The following is an 18,836-nucleotide window of genomic DNA, read 5'->3' on the forward strand; positions in this document are numbered from 1 at the left end:
GTTGTTTTTACTTACTGTTCTTAAGCCAAATTGTGAATCCAGTAATGTCAGTGGGAGTTTTGCCATCAGCTTCACGAGGACTTAATACCTCATAAGTAATTTAGAAGCTCTCGTCTTTTTTAAGTTATGAAACTGCATTGCGCTTTTCCAGGACGGAATTTTTAAGAGGTATTCATTCCATAAATGTTGTTTTCCTCTTTTTCAGATAGAGCATGTGGTCCGAGGCCATGTTGCCTTCCTGGAATTACAATCAAAAGCCGCAGCCAGGTCACTGTTCTTATTTCTTTGTAACTTGCCTGCCTCACCAATTGATGATACACTCTATTCCCAGCACTGAGAAACTTCAGGGCTACATACATATTCTGGAAGATGGGAATCAACAGAGCGATACTGGTTTGGAAGTATTTACAAAGGCTTCCCAGGCGATTGCTCAGAGATCAAAGCTTTAACCTCTCCTCGGATACCTTCAGGGTATCTAGGTGGTGATACCAACATCCTGCTTTTCAGCGTATTTTGTATCCAACCCAGCATATTTCTTGGTACCGAAGCATCAGCGCTGTTCAGCAGAGCATCTTGAGCTAATGATGTGTCTTTATTTGACATATTAAGCTCTATGGATGAGATAGGGCTTAATTAGGAATAGATTATTAAATATTTTTGGAACGGTCATATAAAGGAAAGTATAGACACTGTATGAAACTCCCGCATGACAGCAAAAATAGAACACAGAAAGCCAGGATAAATTTTCAGACAAAGCTTAAGATGTAGGAGATATTCGCATGGAGTTCCAGGATTCCTTGAGCACACAAATATGAAAGATGTAGAATTTTAGTTTGGTCTGCTTTAGAAGTGGATGAGGACAGTTCAGACGCTTCTTTGGGATCTGAATGTTCTGAGATTATTTTGGCTTGGATTCCTTTTAACATGGTTCACATCACTCCCAGAGAGATCTTAACTGAACAATTAGACACATTGGATGAAAAATCGATTCTCTCTTTAATTTCTTTTTCTTCCTTGGACCAAAGAAGGAAACAGCAAGTTTTCCACTTTATCTCCAGTTTATCACTGTGGTCTAAAAGACAAGTGACAGTCCTGAGATATGTATTAAAATTCATGTAGTTGCAGTTACTTTCAGTCCTTCCTGGGGAGATAAAGCTACCTGGTTTCTCTGGATGACCCTTTGATGCTTTGTAATGTTCAGTGTCTTATTTGTTTGCTAAGAACTTGACCAGGATTCTCAGAAATCTATTGGACTTCATTCAGTATGGAATAGATTCATGCTTCCTAGAATTCTCTTTGTTGTTCTTAAAAAAAGAAAATCAGGAAACAAATGAATCTGTGTGTTGGAATAACCATTGATCTGGACTGCTTGTGGGGTGTTTTTTTCCAAAATTTTAGCTTCCAGGCCATTTTTCTCGAACCCCCATATGAAGCACAAGCTTAAGACAAAGAATTAGCTTGGTCTCTAATGCCAGGAGAAACCATTTTTTGGTGTGTTGCAAACAAAAAAAAGAGTATGCAGTTGCCTGCTTGTCTATACTGGGGTCTGATACTGACTGACCACAACTGATTTCATAGTGCAAAGAGTTTAGATTGTGATCTGGATAGGCCACTAAATACAGAATATCGGGAAGAGAAAGCCATGTTATCTGAGGTTGTGGTATCATAACTTTGGATTTGAGTCTTCTGCGGTAAGTAAAACTGTGAAACAGAGCATTGATAAAAAGATTGTAATATTTTATTAAAAGGATTATAAAATTTTTATAAATATTCATTTATTCAATGTATTTTTATAATGCTTTCCAGATATTACACTCCTAATGAAATGTTTTGATAGCTATAAACTTAGTAAACCAGTCTCTTATTAATTCTGCCATCCCCTTTCTCCTTCTCCTTCTCAAATATTTGTAAATTTTAAATAATTCAATTTGAATCAACAAAAATCGGGAACTTTTTTTTCTCCGTATGAGTTTCTTTCTACATATTGAACACAAACTGTAGCCTTATATTAGGGACTATAGCAGTAGCTGTACAAGTGTGATGCATTTTTTTCACTAACAGTGTTGGCCCAGACTTCGGACTGTGTTTACTTGCATTAAGTCATATACTTAATGAGAACATAGTGTCTCGTTTGGAGGATTGTTGATGATGGTGATAAATTACGTGCCTGGAAATCTCAGCAGAATATTTCAGAGTCTCTCTTTTTATTATATTATATTTAGTATATTCTTGGTGTAGAAATTTATATCTGCCCCGCAATTGTGAATGGTCACTGAAAGAAAATAAATTCCATACTTACGTGTGCAATTGCATGTTCCCTTTACTTCCCATGCAAGGTGCAACACTGGGAAGAGTTAGGCTGGTTTTGTAGTGACAAAAAGCACAGGTCTATCTGGATACTTCAAGGAAAAACATCTGAGGTCAAAAATATATTTTTTGACCTCAGATTTGTAGGCCTCTTATTTGCGGCCTACTTCTGTCTTCCCAAGCCTGTCTTTCCTTCCTTTCAGGCTCCCAACACTGCAAACAAGTAGGCTCAGCAGTGTCAAATTGCCTGCTGAGCAGCTGGCCTCAGAAGCCTCACTGTGCAGATTTCTGTTCCTTTGCATATACCAGGAGCAAGAGTTTGCATGCTGCATTTATCATTGTTTCAGCTGATTTGTGGTAACTTGTTAGGGCATGAGTGGCTTAGATGCGCTTGCCAGAAACCAGCTCCCAGTGACCACTCGTGCTGAAGACCAGTCTTGTGCAACCCTCCCAGTCCTATTCCCATGTTCTCTTTTCCCTTCTTTTACTGGAACTGGAGAGGGTTGAGTTACATGAGGATTGTCCGGACAGCTGTAAATTTAGCAGTTGGTCTAACTAATTGACATACTCGGTGAACATTAAAGCTTCTTTTTTTTTTTTTCCCTGCAGTTCAGTGAGTTGCAGAAATTTCTGTTTAGATAACACATTTGGTCTTCACTCTATATATTGTGTTGGTCTGACATCTACCCATCACATACAGTAAAATCCAGTATATGTAGTCTAGAGTAGGAAATCAAAGAAATAACACCATCATTTATGCTTTAAAATTTAAATACTTATGTTTCCTAGAATCACAGTTTCTAATCTTCTGATGGAAAAAGGGTCCAACTGTTTGCCATCAAAGATTATATGCCCTTTGGTGTTGAGCTGTGTTTGTCAAGAGCTTTGTTTTGGTACAGAATTTGCTTTCCTTCACTTTTTGATGCCATTTCCCCACCTAATGGCTCCTGAAAAAAAAATCAGGGAAGTATCAATATCTGTCAGCTCTTCTGGGATCTTTCAAGCAGAACATTGTAATATTTGGCAGTTTTCTATATGTATAGATTTTTGTAGCCTTTTTTTGTAGATTTGAAAATCTAAAATTTCTAGATTTTTTCCTCAAAGATGCAAGCTGACACCTTCCAGGATTCTTAAACAGATTAAATACCAAACTCAGTTGCTTTTTGAAATCATGCCCCTAATAAGAACATAACCCTGGGCAAACTTGTATTGATTTCTTATTCTCCACTTTCAACATAGCTCCTTTTTAAGAGCAGTAGCTTGTGCCTAGCTCTGCAAACCAGATCCAGCTGCTACTGATACCATCTCCTGGAACTGGATAGAAAAAGCTTCAGAGAGCTTATGGTGTAATACTGCAGGCTTGGTAGAAACTGGAGTAGCAGGAAATTAAGGATTTTGCCAATCACTCAGACCAAATATAGTGCCTCAAACCCACATCTATATATAGACAAAAAGAGGAAAAGGTGTGAAAAAGTGTAATTCCAAGGTTATCTGGATCCTAAGCATAACTGGCTGAACTTCAGCTTGTTTTGTGCAGTCCTTGCATTCTGGTTGTCAGAGTGGCACGAATGGCTAACACTTGCAAGAGTAATCAAGCAGCATGGAGATCAGATGGAAGCTGGGATTTCTAGTGGGTTTCTGGTTGAGTGAAACTTTCCTTTCTTTTTCTTCTCAATGGTCAAACCTTGGGTTAGACTGGAAATACAATGACTTTGTCCTTACACATAATGCATATAGCTCAGTCTTTAGGGATGTAGAAAGTAGGGCCACCTCTACACAAGGGAAAAAAAAAGGAAAGAAAAAAGAAAGAAAAAAGACTGTGACCTCAAAATTATCATCATTCAGGTCCAGGAAGACACATAAAGCACATTTAAAAGTATGTGAATAATGATGTGAATTAGTTATTTTAATGTCTTCCAAGTGTACTTCGGTTTGAATGATATCCTCTGATAGCATACACATGGTAAGGTATAATTGAAAAAACATGTAGCTGAATGGTTGAATGCAAAGTATAAATATACAGCTGCTAGCAGGTCAGAAGTCAAACTAGTAAAGCATATGCCAAATTCCCTTAGGGATCTCATTAGTGTGTGATTGAATATACATGTAGAGGCTAAATGAATATCACTGTTTGGGTCTACAGTGGATGAGACAATGACTAATCAATTGTAATTAGGGTTAGATGTGTTATTGACCCACATGTCTAGAATTAAATGCCCCACTTGGAGATTTCCAAGGAGTTGAAAAATATATACGAATCTGTTTATGATAGTATGAGTGTTTGAAAAAATATTCTGAGCATAATTGCAACATTTTTTAAATGGAATGTCACTAGAGCTATTGCAAGCCAAAGCACTGAAGAATTCACTGTTAGTCCTAAGATTACTGGTCGTCCAGGAAAATGTTGGTGAATGTTGTGGAGCTGGGTGTAGTATCTCAACTTAGATACAATCATATTTAGGCCCATGTTCGGCTCCGCCCGAAAATAGCAGCCACTTGGTTTCTCTCCTCCACCCTTACTGCTGCATTTTAGTCATAACACATACTGAAATAATTACGGTTTAAAAAAGGAAGGCTGAAAGCCTAGTGCTATTGATTAATTGGAGAAATTTTTAAACATGCGTAACTCTCTCGGCTTTCTTTTCTCCAGCTTTCTCTTTCAGTGTCAGCACCTTTCTGTTAGAGCCGAGCAGCATCAAAGCACAAAATATCAGACTACTTTGTCTTGACTAGAGGCCCATAGGAGACAATGTACAAACTCAAGATCACAAGCATCTAGTATCTTCCCTCATCCTACAGACCTGAGGAATTTGGATCATCTGTTGGGTGGACATGGAGAAAGCCAGCCCCACTGCCTGCATTCTGCAATGCCATGAGCTTGGCAAGCAGAGACTTTTGTCTTTCTCCCCCTTTGTTTTACTTTTGGGATTTGGGATACTTTGATGGGTTTTCTGCATTTGATAGTAGTACAAATGTTTTATGTTTGATGAATAACCTCCCCCACTTTTTTTCCAACTTGTTTTTCTTCTAGAGCTCAAAGTATATATACATACTTGAACAGTCACCTGGATCTGATTAAGAAATCCTTGCCTGTGGGTTTCCTCACTGTTGATTTACATGTTTGGCCAGATTTCCATGGTAACAGATCTCCCTTAACAGATCTGACACTAAAGGGCATGGTAAGAAACAGCCTGTCTTTGCAAAGAGGTCAATACAGGGTAAAAAGAAAAAAAATCTGGAAGAAGCTTTTTTTTCAATTTTGAACATACTCCTCCTCAGCTATTTAAACTATCCCATAGGATTTGGGTTTCTTGCTGTATTTTGAAGTGTGCTTATGTTTCAGTAGAAAACCAGAGATCATTATTATAGTTCAGATATCACTACAGCCACATTTATTTTCTGAAAATGAGGAGTGTGTCTCCCAGTATCTTTCCCAGGAATCACACTTCAGAACACTGACTAGCAGTGCTCACACTTGTTGTTAACTCACCTCCCTACCTGATTTTGCATCTCTGCTGTAATGAGTTTTAGCACAAATTTGAGTATACTTACCTGGGAAATGAATGAAACGTTCTCTAGAGAGATTGCTTAATTAAAGAAGTTAAATGTTCAGTAAAGGTACTTTATTAGAGTTGCTGGGTGGTAAATTTCAACAGAAACTGAAAAGCTCCTTTGCTTTTTGTTAAAAATCGGCATAGATGGTAAGAAATATGCAGGCATGGTCCTTCATACGTCTTTGTTCAAAGCTAAACCCAATCTTCTGTGGTTTTCAAAATGCTACTTTTGGAACTCAAGGGGCTTGAAATGTTATGTTCTGTACAAGGAAATTTTCAGAGCATTGCAGTCTGGAACCAGAGAGATCCTTTGCTGGGGAGCTTTTCAGCCCCAATTTAAACATTTGGATGTTTCTTTTCACTGAACGTCATGGTGATAGATAGGCTAGATAGCAGGCCAGGATGTTACTGTGCAGGGTCTTAACAGAAAGCTGTCATAAGGGCATAATTTGATGGTATCAAAATGCCTAGTGATTAATGCAAAAACATATATCAAAATGTCATCTTGTCCTTGAAGTGAGTATCTCAAGCTACTTTCCAGCACCAAAATTTGCTGTATTTGAGGCTGAGGTATAAAAGGACAGTTGTAAGTACTGCCACATATTTTAAACTACAAACGGGGGAAACAATAAAAAATACAGATAGCTTACATATTTGTGTGGTCCTATTAATACCTGCATTGTTTTATGGAAGAACCATAGCCTTCAGCAGAATCAGAGTTTCTCTTGGTATGATGGCTGTACGCAAATATTGGTAATAGCAGTGCATTTTCTCTGCCACATTTATCGCTGCACTCAGGTCTTGCCTATGTTGATATTAATCCAGAGTAACTACAGTGCAATATTGATTTATGTCAGAGTAAAGGAGGTTAAGATATGGTATTTAATTATTAATTGTCTTTCAGCGTTAGGGTGCTTGGAAAGGAGAGGGAGAAGTGCTTTTAAAAACTTATTTTTATGTAATAGCATTTTCATATTATTACATTAAATACATTCACAAGCAATGTCTGAGTCATAAAATAAAACTGTCAGAGTTAATCTATCTCTAATCCCACACAATATGCTGTTTGTTCTTTATTTCTTTGCAAGGGCAAGAGCAATTTATGTGGTTCTTCCCCAGATCAGGAATAACATGTTTAACATAATATTATGTGTACAGCTTACAAAAATAGGGCTTAGAATTAGCACTTAAACTTGTTACAACAAGAAACCATAGAAAATAAAGAGTTTTACCTCGGCTGGATTTGTAATTTTATTTTATTTTATTTTTTTATCTTTGTGCAGGTTGTTGGACTAACATTGTCTCGGGGTCTGGATGAACTTGCCCTTATCTACTTGGCCACGATTCAAGCCATTGCTGTAAGCCATTTTAAGTGCATAAAAGAATAAATGAATTGTCTCATGTTCTGTGGCGGACTGATCATTCCCTTCTGCTAAACAGATTTCTAATAATAGCTGAATTCACTTAATGGACTTCTTAAAGGAGCAAGATACTGTTTACCCACATTGGTGACGACTCCCTGCTGTAGGAGACAGAGTGTGGAGAATATGTTCCCCAAGAAGTTTTTGTATGACAATTCAGAACCTTTGTGTCTGATGTAGATGTGAGGATAGAGGCTGATAGTATAAGGGGCAGTGTTGACATCGTGGGCGTGGAACTTGCTCTCCCCTAAGATGCCCGAGTTTCAAATTGTTCCTAAATCTGTGGATTTCCCTGTGTTGCCTGATCAATGAGCCAGAACTGCACCGCAGCAAGTTGGAGTGGGTCAGTGGTTCAGCTGGTAGCTCTCCTGACTGAATGGACCAGATCTCATTCCTCCCTTGTTGCAAGGCAAGCAGTTGTCTTGTACATGGCATTTCCAGTCTATGGCTGTGTTTCTGTAAAAGCAGACGAGAGACAATCGTTATGAGAACAACACAGATGTTTGCTAACATGCATAGATGGATAATTTTATTGAAATACTTTTATTTCTGCCTTAGTTTTCTCAGATGAGAGACTTTCTGGAACCCACGATTTCCAGTTCACAAGAAGTTCTATTTTGAAATGAAAACCTGGGTCAAAGAAGTTGTTTTGAAACACTGGTGCAGGGTATTTGCAATGGGGCGTGCTATCCCCAGGCATTTGGTGACTGCAGCTGACATTCCTCTGACATCCTTTTTGTGATTTTTTTTTTTTTTAAAAAGCTTGTTAAACTTGAGGTGTTTTTGCAAAACATTAACAGTTTGATGAATTGGGGAGTTTTCCTGACAAAACTCTGTTCACTTGGAAAACTTCCAAACTCCTCTACTGGTTAAACAACAACTTTGCTAGGCTGGGTCAGCCATCTGGGATGGAGGGTGGGCGGCTGCTGTAAATTTACTGTGAATTGTACATCTTATGTGTTAACCCTCCATCTTCAGCAAATAACAGTGAGTCTGGGATTGATTGTTGTCAGTTTCGATCCTTTTAAATCCAGATTGGTTTACCTGATGCTTCGGTATAATCCCCCAATTTAAATAAGAATGTGTAGGAGAGTTTAAACAATGCCAGCCACTGATACTGCCTTGAAAGAAACTGAAAACAAAACCTCCCAGTATCGAACAGGTGCTCAGGTATTGTACTGTGCTAATGAGGTGGAAACCTTCTCAGCTGGAAATCCTGGGAAAGTCACCTATTATCTCATTGTGCGATACAACTCACATTTTATTGTAAAACACGAACACTGTGTTTGACTCGAAATTCAGCATCTGTAGATCATTTTGATAGTTAATTGCATTGATCATTAGATTTAATATAAAAAGGTCATACGCTGCTTTTCATTGTAAGTTCACAGAAGTTGATTTTTCTGTAAACGCTACTGAAACAGTAACTAGAAAGTAGACAGAAGTAGACTTGGTTTTCACTCGATACATTTACTAACTGCTGATGTGATGCCTAGGAAATTTAATTTTACTCCCAATTTTAGCTTTGTTTTGCTGAAGGAAACAGTTCTTGCTCAGGACAGCCCCAGTCCTGTACCGTTAGCTGTCTTCAGTGGTGCAAGATGGACTTTAAACCCAAGCAAAAATCTTGTAAAAAGTGTAGGCCTGCCCACAGAATGTTAATCTTTAGTTTTCTTTTCAGCAGGAGACGCTTTTTTATATGAAATTTGCATTTGAAGCCCCTCAATTTGCATTTTTTCCAATCCAGGATTAAATTAGTTCCCCCTACAGTGAAATAAGTCTGGCTTTAATTTAAATTGCTCTGTGAATACAATTTTCCAGGCAGGTAAACACAAAATAATTTTCACAGCATTTCTCAGGGTCTTTGGCATGTGTATGTTGTGAGAGAAGTTGTTCATAAATTTGAATATCAGAAGTAGTGGAAGAGAATATCCTTGCAGCTATTCATCCCAAAACGCGATGCAACAGTTAGACCGATGAGAACATGATCAGAGATATAATTGTGGCCGTCAAGCCAGTTTGGAGGAGACAGACTCTTTCTTGAGTAGTTTATTTTTCCATAATTAAAATTGCGGCTGTGTGATTTGGAAATTAGCCCTCTGTGTCAATAGGGAAGTGATGGATTTAGTCAGCTGGTGTTGCGGCTGCTGAAGTTCCTCATAACCACTCGCCTTAAAAACCAAAATATATTTGAAGACCTGTCCTGGGTTGTGCCAGTCGTTCACAGTAAATGTCTCCAGTCTGATGAAACTCTGCTAGTTTCAATTTTCAGTAGCTTTTATTTAAGAAGAATTTATAGCAGGCTGCAGACCTCTTAGTGAACTCGCATCATAGCTTAAAGAAAACCTGGTTATAAAGAAAACTTTATGCTGTAATGGTTTGTGAAAACTTGACCATGTTGTGTTTCTTGAGGAGTCTTCATACCAACAGTCAGCTTGGGTAAAATTTTGGCTTGAATTTGGCATTTTGTCAAGTTTCTACTTCAAAATTAACTTTCAGGGTGTTATAAAGAGCTGGGAATTTGGGGGGACAAATAGTTTGTCAAAGAAACTGAAAATGTTCTTGTAAGAGGAAAAATGTTGACTTCAGTGAATAGTGGGAGGCATACAAAGCAAGCCTGAAAAGCAAAGATATTTTTTAAATGGCAAAGTGTTTGCTTTCATCATTTACCGAGCACAACACTGAAATCTTCTAATTTGAGTTTCTCAGAATGGAGACTTCTAAATGAAAAGTTTAAAAATATGCTCACATTTTAGACATGTTTCAATTAATCCAGACATAAAATGGAACATTTTATTTTGCTAAGGGCAAAGGCCAAGAGAAATAGTTAAGCCAATAGAAAATTCTTCAGGTTTTCCTTTTTGCTGAAAAGACAGAAAATACAGGTTTTTCATTTGCCTTTATTTTTTTCTTCTGTTTTGCCATTTGGCTCCAGAATTGAGATCTCTATAGAAAGAGTAATTTTCAGATGCTTTTTTACAAAGTAAATAAGCGTTTTGGTGAGAATGTCTTTGCCACGTAGGGTTTAGTTCTGGGTATGGAAATATTTTCTGTACTCTACTGCTCATGGTGATGACCAGCTGCTTATCAGTGCCGTCAGTTTTTCCTGGTGCCCATTTCTGTCTCTTCTCATAATCACTGCCTTCACCCTTGTAGGTACTTCCCTGTAAGCCCGTTTTCCCCATGCCACTGTAGACTGGTAGATGCCTCTTCCATTCTCCAGCCATCCCAAGGATGTAGTGTTGTTGTGCCTTGTAGTGTAGTGTAGTGTAGTGTGTGCCTTGTTGTAGTGTTGTACATTGTGCCTATGTACTTCCCAATTCTTTGCACCATCTGTTCGATTTTTCTTGTTTTTAATTACGATGTCATTTACTGGCTAAAGCTAAGCTGAGTCCATGCCCCTACAGGTCCCTTCCCAGCCTCAGGTTACTGCTTGGGGTCAGTTAGTATCTGCAAGTTTCTATCCTACTTTTTAGCACATTGTTCTTTAAGATCTGTTCCCGTGGCTGTTCTCCTGTGCTCATCTGTTGTGTTCTTTTTTTTTTTTTTTTAATCTTTCCCTTTTTGAAGTTAGGAACAAGACACATTTTGGAAACTATGCAGGCTGCAGGGCATCATCTCAACACCCTATTTCTCTGTGGTGGGCTGAGCAAGAACCCTCTCTTCGTGCAGATGCACGCTGACATTACTGGTAAGTTAGAGGAAGTGTGGGGAAAGGAGTGTAAACTATTTTATTATTTTAGGTGGCTAAGTACTTTGTCTTTGGAAAAATAAATACTTTCTTTATACAGAACTGTATTTTGCTGGTTGGCCAAAAATATTGTAATGAAATGTTACTTCCTGCACAACTGGACTTCCTGAAATTTAAAGATACTTGAATAACACAAAGATGTGGTGCAAACAAAAGTCCATAATTCATATTGTTAGAAAATGGTCTTCTAGAGAGGCCAATCTCCAGCATGATGTCCAATTTGTGGATCTTAGCCTTAAAGACTTTTTAAGAAAGTGTATTAGAATTAAAAAAAAAAAATCTGTATGGAATTTTTAAAACTATTAGGTATAAATTACATGTCCAGGATGTTTCTCACTATCAGATTTTTATAAATCTATTCTAACCATTCTATAGAAGTTATTCATTTCAGACAGATTACAGGAACTTGATTAGATGAGGATACTGTAGAGTACACTTGGTGAGGGTGTTTTATGTGAGATGTGTTTTATTTCTACTAAAACCTCTAACAGGTTCATCCTATTTGAATTCTGTGGAGCTTCCTGTTCATGCTCATGCTGGACGTTTTCCACTGTATAGAACTATTCCTTTCCAAATTGTCCGTGTCTTTATCATTAGTATAGTTTAGGGGACAGTTTTTGGATCCTTGCTCTTGCATGGTATTCCATTTGATTTTGTAGAACTCCTGATGGATGGAGGGTCCTGGGTATGGTTCATTACAGGAGGAGGTCTCAGGCTTGCCCAGTACTTCTCATCTCCCCTTAGCCTGTGTGTGTTGGACATCTTAGCACACCTGTGAGTCAGTTGAATATACTTTAAAAAATGTGGAAAAAATAACAAAATTTAGTTTGAAGGACTTAAGAGGAACTTCAAGTGATGTGTGCTTTGGGTATATTTCAAATTAAGACCAGTTGAGCTGCCATGGATAAAGTTGTAATGCTCAGATTTGGGGCATTTAGTTTGCAATCTGATTTGCCCTAACACCAAACCACACTTCATAACATTGATGCAGGAGGGAAGATGAAAATATGCTTTATGTACTTAGCTAGGATGAAAACAGAAATGGAGAAGCAAAAAATGTAATGCCCGTTGACCTTAAAATTCACTAACTGCTTTGTAGTCAGAGTGACACTCAGAAAAACAATGTTATCAGGTGCATACCTTTCCCTACATGACTCAAGTGTTTTAGGTGAATTTCAGCATGTGAAGTTTGGGATGCTGGTTCCTGATGCGTAAAATAAAAGATCAGTGAAAAGGTATTCTGATTAAAATGTAATCAGCAGTTCTTTGACTGTAACTAATGGCCGAGTACAATCCAGTACAAAAAGGCCTTTTTGCAGTCTGGAATTCTCCCCCATTTGTAAAATCTGTGACTGACAAGAGATGTCAGAGTTCATCTAACTGAAATGCTCTTGGTTGTGTTGAACTCATTAGAGCCTATCAGATAAAATAACTAACATTCCAGGATCAATCCCCCATTCTTTCACAAAAAGAAAAAAATCTGAATATATTATTGTTAGCTGCAAATGCCCATGACTCAGCCATGCAGACATCCAATAGATAATTTTGTAGGGCACTTAAAAAGTATCTTGATCTTTTTGTTTGTCTGGTAAGAGTTCTGCATTCATTCTGGTGATGCAGGAAATGTGCAGTAAATTTTAGAGCATGCTGAAAATTGCTTTCTGCTTCAATGCCTGGCAAACAGCCATGGAGCTGTAAGCTTTAGCTTTAGGTTGTCTGCATCTGTTCCAAGTTGACCCAAGTCCTGAGCCGTTGTCCGTCTTAACAGGAGGAATGCTCAAGTGTCTGATCCTCCATTCTCATTTTTAAGGTGGATGCATTTGGTTTAATCCAGAGAAATTGAAGAGAGGCTGTAACTCCATTAGTTCACTGGTAGTAGGCATTCCAGTGATCAAACAATCACTTGCTGTACCCATTTTCTTTTCCCATTACTCTGCCTGTGCTATCTATAGGAAGAAACTATGTAAAAAGGACCATGGCACCTTTATGTTACTGAAAAATGATCGTTAGCAGCTTTAACTGGTGGAACAATGCGAAGTTAGCATCATGTAACTGAATGCCTGGGATGGAAGGTGAATTTACTTTGCATTCATAGTTGTTTCTTACATTAATTTTATTTCCCACTTTCAAAAGCATGTATTTGCCTTTTTCCTCTGTAGGAGTTACTCAGAGCTCACTTTGGATCTTCCTTCCAATTTCAGCTCCTTGTAGTCTTACAGCTGTCTCTCAGGAGCAGCATTTTTGGGGGCATAATATCACTGAGGCTATTCACAGAAAGAAGTCCTCCTCCCACCACTGTATTTGCATCATCACGCACTGAATGAATTTATGTCAGTAATGGAAATTCAGACATATGCCAAATACTGTAGGAATATGAAACTCTTTGACTTAGTGAGGACGGCCATCTGAAGTGCAGCTAGAAAAGTATTTAGACTTGTGCTATTTAGGATTTTAAAGGAGAATTAAGAAGGCAGGCAGATTTTTATTAATTTATTATTCTTTTTCCTGCTCTTTTTACACTGGTAATACAGATCTCAGAAAACTCTGTGTGAACTGAAGGAAAGTATGTTCTTGATGGTTCCCATGGGTGATGAAACAATATTTTTTAATTCTACTTCAAAATATACAGCAAGTTTGGTGTTTTTGTTGTTTCCAGGATTTTAATCTTGTTTTCAAATATCTTGTACAGTTGGGAAGATGAGATTTCTCTTGTGATTTCATACATAGCTTGTGAAAGGTTACTACTCATATTTTTATGTCTTCCAGCAAAAACAGACTGGCTTTGTTGGCTATATATTCAAAAACAAACACAAACATTTTTTTATTACTTTTTTTTTTTTCATTGCAAAAGAAACAAAAAGGATACCTCCCTGTTTTCCCCTCAAGGTCAGCTTTTAATTTGCAGGTGGGTTTGGAGGGTGTTGGTAACAGGTTTATACCAGGTGCCTTAAGGTAAATAACTACTGTGAAAGATCTGGGGTTTGGTCTTTGTGTGCTTTATGTTCTGTACTAATATTTTGCTGAAATTGTTTGATTTAAATTCTGCATTTTTGTTGGAGCCTGGAACCACACAGTAGAGATATTTACATTAACCTACGGTGGATTTTAACTATGAATGGAAGCGTGAACATGGTTTTTGAGTCCTTTTTCATTTCTTTTTTATTTGTATTTTTTACTTTAATTATTTATTGTGCTGCTAGTGCTGTATTGCTTTATTCTTTCTAACAGAGGCATGGCTTTTTCTTGTATAGGCAAGCCTGTTGTCCTGTCCAAAGAAGTGGAGTCTGTTTTGGTGGGTGCTGCTATTCTTGGAGCTTGTGCTTCTGGGGATTTTGCATCTATACAGGTATGTAGTACCTGATTTTTTTTCTTTTCTATTGTATTTTACACTTTGACGTTTGGCACCATGTACAGACTTTAATTCAAGTGGAAAGGTTTGTACCTTCTGCACAGCCAGACAAGAGCCAGCATCACTTTCTCACAAGCCTTTTTTTTAAACTCTGCTAGGGGTGTAGAAGATCTAATAGTCTTTTGACTGTGGCTACATGCAAGTATAAGCTGCTCTCTCTGAAGTTAGACCATGTAATTTTACAGACAGGAAAGGTAATTTGGCAAGGCTCTGCTCCTGCAAGAAGGCCCTACTTTCATCTCAGTTATATTTGTCCTACTTTCCTTCCTTCACATTGAGGAATCTTAAACATAAGAAAAATAGCATATATACAGTAAAAAAAAAAAAAAAAAAGATACACCTACACTTATTATCTTGCTCAGAGAGAATGCAGAGTTAATAATGAGGATGGAGCTTCATGTTTATTCATGTTATTTCAGTCCTTTAACAGTTGTAAAAGTGGCAGTAGGCTTTTATATTCAGTGGATCAGCCAAAGCATGACTTTGCTGCTATTACATAAAAAAAATAGTAACATACAGAAACCAGAAGAAGGGTCTGTATGCTCAAAATTCGTTTTCCTACCTGTCAACTCTACTAGCATAAGATATTTCCTCTCCTAGCACAAGGAGCAGCTTGCTTTCATAAGAATTCTTCCATTAGGATGAATTCTATTTGAACAAATACATAGTGCAATGTGCATCTCTACTTCAGAATCCCAGTGCTTGTAATGAGAACTTGATTGTTTTGATAAAAGTAATTTCAGTAGCAGCTTTCGGTGGTAGGACTTCATATTTAATTTCTACTCTTCTGTTAATCTTCTCCCTTCAAATGCACCAATATTTCATTCCTAGTTTAAGACATCTTGCACTGTTAGGCAATCAGTGAGCATCTCAAATCTGTTTTTATTAATTCTGTCTTCATATCCATGTGAAAAATCTAATGCTGCAAAATTTTATGTAATTTGCTTTTATATAATTTTGGTATATTCCTTTGCCTTTAGTTTTTATCCCTGCACTTACATACCAAAATATGTCAGCAGCTTATTCAAGAATGTCAGAAGATAGGCATATTTTATACATAGATGCATATGTCAGCGTAGCACACTCCTTCAGAAATCTTTTGCAGTCAGACTACATCATGTCATAGACTTCTTAATTTAAAAAGTGTTTGCTCTTTTACAGTATGTTGGGAGGTTCCTGCCTTTTGGCGCATGGGAGTACCAGTATATAAAGCAAAAGAACAAATACAAATTTCATCCCAGTGCCTCTGCACTGCATAATAAGTGTGATTTCCCAAACACAGCCTTCTTTTTTTTTTTTTTTTTTTTTAAATTCAGCTACATGTTATGAAGAAACGAGAAACTTTATAAATGTCTTTTTCAGGAGGATGGTGTAAATGTTCAGCTAACATTGCAGTTCAATAGCTTTCTCTTAAATTTATTTTTCTAACACATCTTGCAAAATAAATCTTTCTTAGAGGTGCTGCTGCAAATATTCAGCAGCATTGTAGTCTTTGCAAATAATAGAAGTTATTATCTGTCCTCTGATAGATGTTTTGTACTTAGTTATTGAGCTTTTCAAAGCTTTGTTTGCTCAGTGTAACAGTAGAGGAGAAAAGCATGTTTTTTACAATAAGCTATTTCCTTATTTCTGTGTTTGTTTGAAGGGGAATTTTTACTGTGTTTGTCCCAGTGATTTTGGTCACATTTCTCAGAATGATTTTTGGATATTTCCGCTCCATGTTAAAATCAAAACACATAAAAAACTATCTGGTTTTCCTGGTTTGGCTGTTCTCCATTTTGTAAAATTCAGGCATCTTTAGGAATACTTGGAAATAGCATCCAAAACCAAGATCCCTCAAAATCAGTTTTGGTAATCTTCATCTGGATTTAACCTGTATCTGTGTCCGCATATGTGAACGTGGTGATTGCTGTTTTACTCTCATACTCCTGTACGGTCCTGATCCTTAGTCTTGTGGCATTCCATCATTGGAATTTGGAAATGGGAAAGTATCTGCTTCAGAGAAACAGTGAGGGATCATTGCTCCAAGGAGAGGGAGCTCATTTACCAACCCATCGCTGTATGATGAACCCAGCCAGCAGTGTATGTGAAACAATGGGATGCTCACCCTTCACTTTCCTGGGTAATTGTTCATAGTAGCTGGAACACCAATGAGCTTTTCCTCTATACTTTGGTATCCCTAAATAAGTTTCTTCTCACAAAGAAACATGCACCAACACACCTCCTGACTCCATCCCTTTTCTCATCCCAGCAGTGGCTATTTTCAGGATGCGGTATTTTCTTCTCATTCTCATTTCTCATATCTTGTTATTCTTATTTTGAGTGATTTGCGGAGTGAAGATTTTCATGCTTTTTGTTCACCACATCTATATTAGTAACAACGTTCTCAGTATGCTGAGCCTTTGCAAAAAGATACTGGAAATGAAGGTTAATGCAAAATTTGTAACCATGCAGGTTGACTTGCTGGATGTGTGTAGTTTTAAAAGCTCAAGCCCCTTGGATCTGCAATTTCATCTTTAGGTAATTCTACCAAGGAGAGATTTATAACCTCCATCTCTCATGCCTGGTCACCATATGTTGTTCCTTCAAAGAATGTTGACTTCCTTGTTTTCCTCTTCATTTACTCTCTCTGCATTTTTCTCCTCTGTGGTAAAAGGGAATTAAAACAATTGGTATCCAAAAAAGAGAAACAAAACAAAACAAAAACACAGTGTGGTGAGAGTTATTTCCCATTTCAGCTTTTGGTTATTTAGTCTCCAGAATCTCTGGAAAAGGGAGAAAATCTTCTGAATTTCTTCTTGCAATTTAGTTTATCTTTTCACTTGCCCCTGCTATAGCCTTTTCCTTTTAGTGGTTTTGTTATGTCTTGATCGTTGTTCCTGTGAACTGCCGCACAGCCTGCCTGGGTCGGTGCTGACACAGAGGACAGCGCTGTGCAATATTGCACGACAGAAAGATTTTGGAAATATATACTGTACTTTGGGGTTTTGGATTTTTGAAATATGTGCCACATTAAATGAAATAACCGTAACATTGCTGGCTTAGATGGGCCAATTTATTGGTCCTAGCCATTCCTTTCATGCGGAGCAGCAGGATCCTGTTTTTCTGTGTGATTGTTTCTGTAGTAAAAATATAGTTTCCGGTTTAGCGAGCCAGCAATTCCTTCTCAGTAAAAATATTCAATAAATAAATGTCAAAGTTTCCAGTATATCCTCATTACTCTGCTTCACTTGTGTGTAATTGAAAATGGGAAGAAGGTGCTGTTTGATTTGGCAATCAGCCAGCTCTTTTTTTTTTTCTTTTTCTTTTTTTGATAACCTACATTTTGGGACAAAGCTGTACGCCAGGGAAAGGGATTATTGCCTTATAAAATCCTGCAGCCCACTGACTGTTCCTTAATTACACATTAAAGCAATTAATAAAATTACCTGTATGAAACCAAATTACCAGATTTATTTTGGATTTGGTATCTTAACGTGGGTTGTTCTTACTGGACAATGTGGAAGAGAAGAAACTTTGTATGATTTGCCACAATATATTTTATTGGTAACTTTCTGCAGGCATTCTTGGTGTAAAACGTTGAGCTAGAAGTTAGGGTCTGAGCAGGACTGGTTTTCTTTCCTACTAATGCTCCTTCCATAGGACCTCATCTTGCACTGACACTGTTCCAAACATCAGGAATGTTTGGAGAGTGCTTAGCAAAGCAGTGGTACCAGCAAAGAAAAAATAATGTATGACAAAAATGAGGTGGGCGTGGTGATGATGTTCTGTTAGATGGAGCTGCTTAAATGCTCAGTAGCGCGTGGTCCTGGAGCATGTACACGTGTCAACACCCCAGTGTGTGGTGTTTGTGCATCTTCGTGAGTTTTTAGTACTGTGTGTAGTGTCCTGTATGCGTGATGTGCATCCAGCCTCTTTCCCTTTGTACCCCATCAGGTTGTACACATGCTCTTGAGCATGTCACCTTGTCTTATTTATTAGGGCCATGTTGTCCTCTACAGTAGGTAATGGTATTCTAACAATATGTTGCTTCCCTTTAGCAAGACCACTGGTGTCTTTTCCTATGTAAGAGAGATGCTGCCCCCCATTTGAGCAGAACTACCCCTCTGAGAGAAGCTGGCACCTCTTCCAGCAATACCTTCTTGGTAAGAAGTTGCTGACCAGAGCTCTCACTTGTGAGAACACCCATAGTGCAGGGACCTGCTCAAGTTTTCTGCTGACAGAAAAGGTGAGATGGGGCCATTTTCATTTCTGGATCAGGCTGTCTCTGGTGTAATTTTGTGTAGCTCCACTTATTTCAGTGGACGTGCTTCAGTTGATGACCTGATCCTCTATTCCTCTTCCAAAGCATTACCTGTCAGGTCACGGACTGAAATTAATACAAGTGTTCTACT

The 18,836-nt window shown here is 37.9% G+C and overlaps 1 protein-coding gene across 16 annotated transcripts in view; it reads left to right on the forward strand.

Moving 5' to 3' along the window:
• The window catches only part of FGGY (FGGY carbohydrate kinase domain containing), a 280,231-nt gene that overhangs the window by 236,858 nt on the left and 24,537 nt on the right, over positions 1 to 18,836 (forward strand). For 14 of the 16 annotated variants that reach the window (XR_005822049.1, XM_040565652.1, XM_040565654.1 and 11 more), the window contains 5 exons: positions 206 to 267; positions 5,339 to 5,486; positions 7,145 to 7,219; positions 10,853 to 10,973; positions 14,285 to 14,379. Coding sequence is in view for 14 of the 16 variants with exons in the window: in XM_040565652.1 (XP_040421586.1) it covers positions 206 to 267; positions 5,339 to 5,486; positions 7,145 to 7,219; positions 10,853 to 10,973; positions 14,285 to 14,379 (501 nt within the window). In the remaining 2 variants the exon portion in view is untranslated. Of the gene's footprint in view, positions 1 to 205; positions 268 to 5,338; positions 5,487 to 7,144; positions 7,220 to 10,852; positions 10,974 to 14,284; positions 14,380 to 18,482; positions 18,671 to 18,836 lie in introns of those variants that run through there. The other 2 variants (XM_040565659.1, XR_005822050.1) reach the window with 2 other exon arrangements.

The sequence above is a fragment of the Cygnus olor genome, chromosome 8 (assembly GCF_009769625.2).
Source record: "Cygnus olor isolate bCygOlo1 chromosome 8, bCygOlo1.pri.v2, whole genome shotgun sequence".
In the NCBI taxonomy this organism is placed as follows: Eukaryota; Metazoa; Chordata; class Aves; order Anseriformes; family Anatidae; genus Cygnus; species Cygnus olor.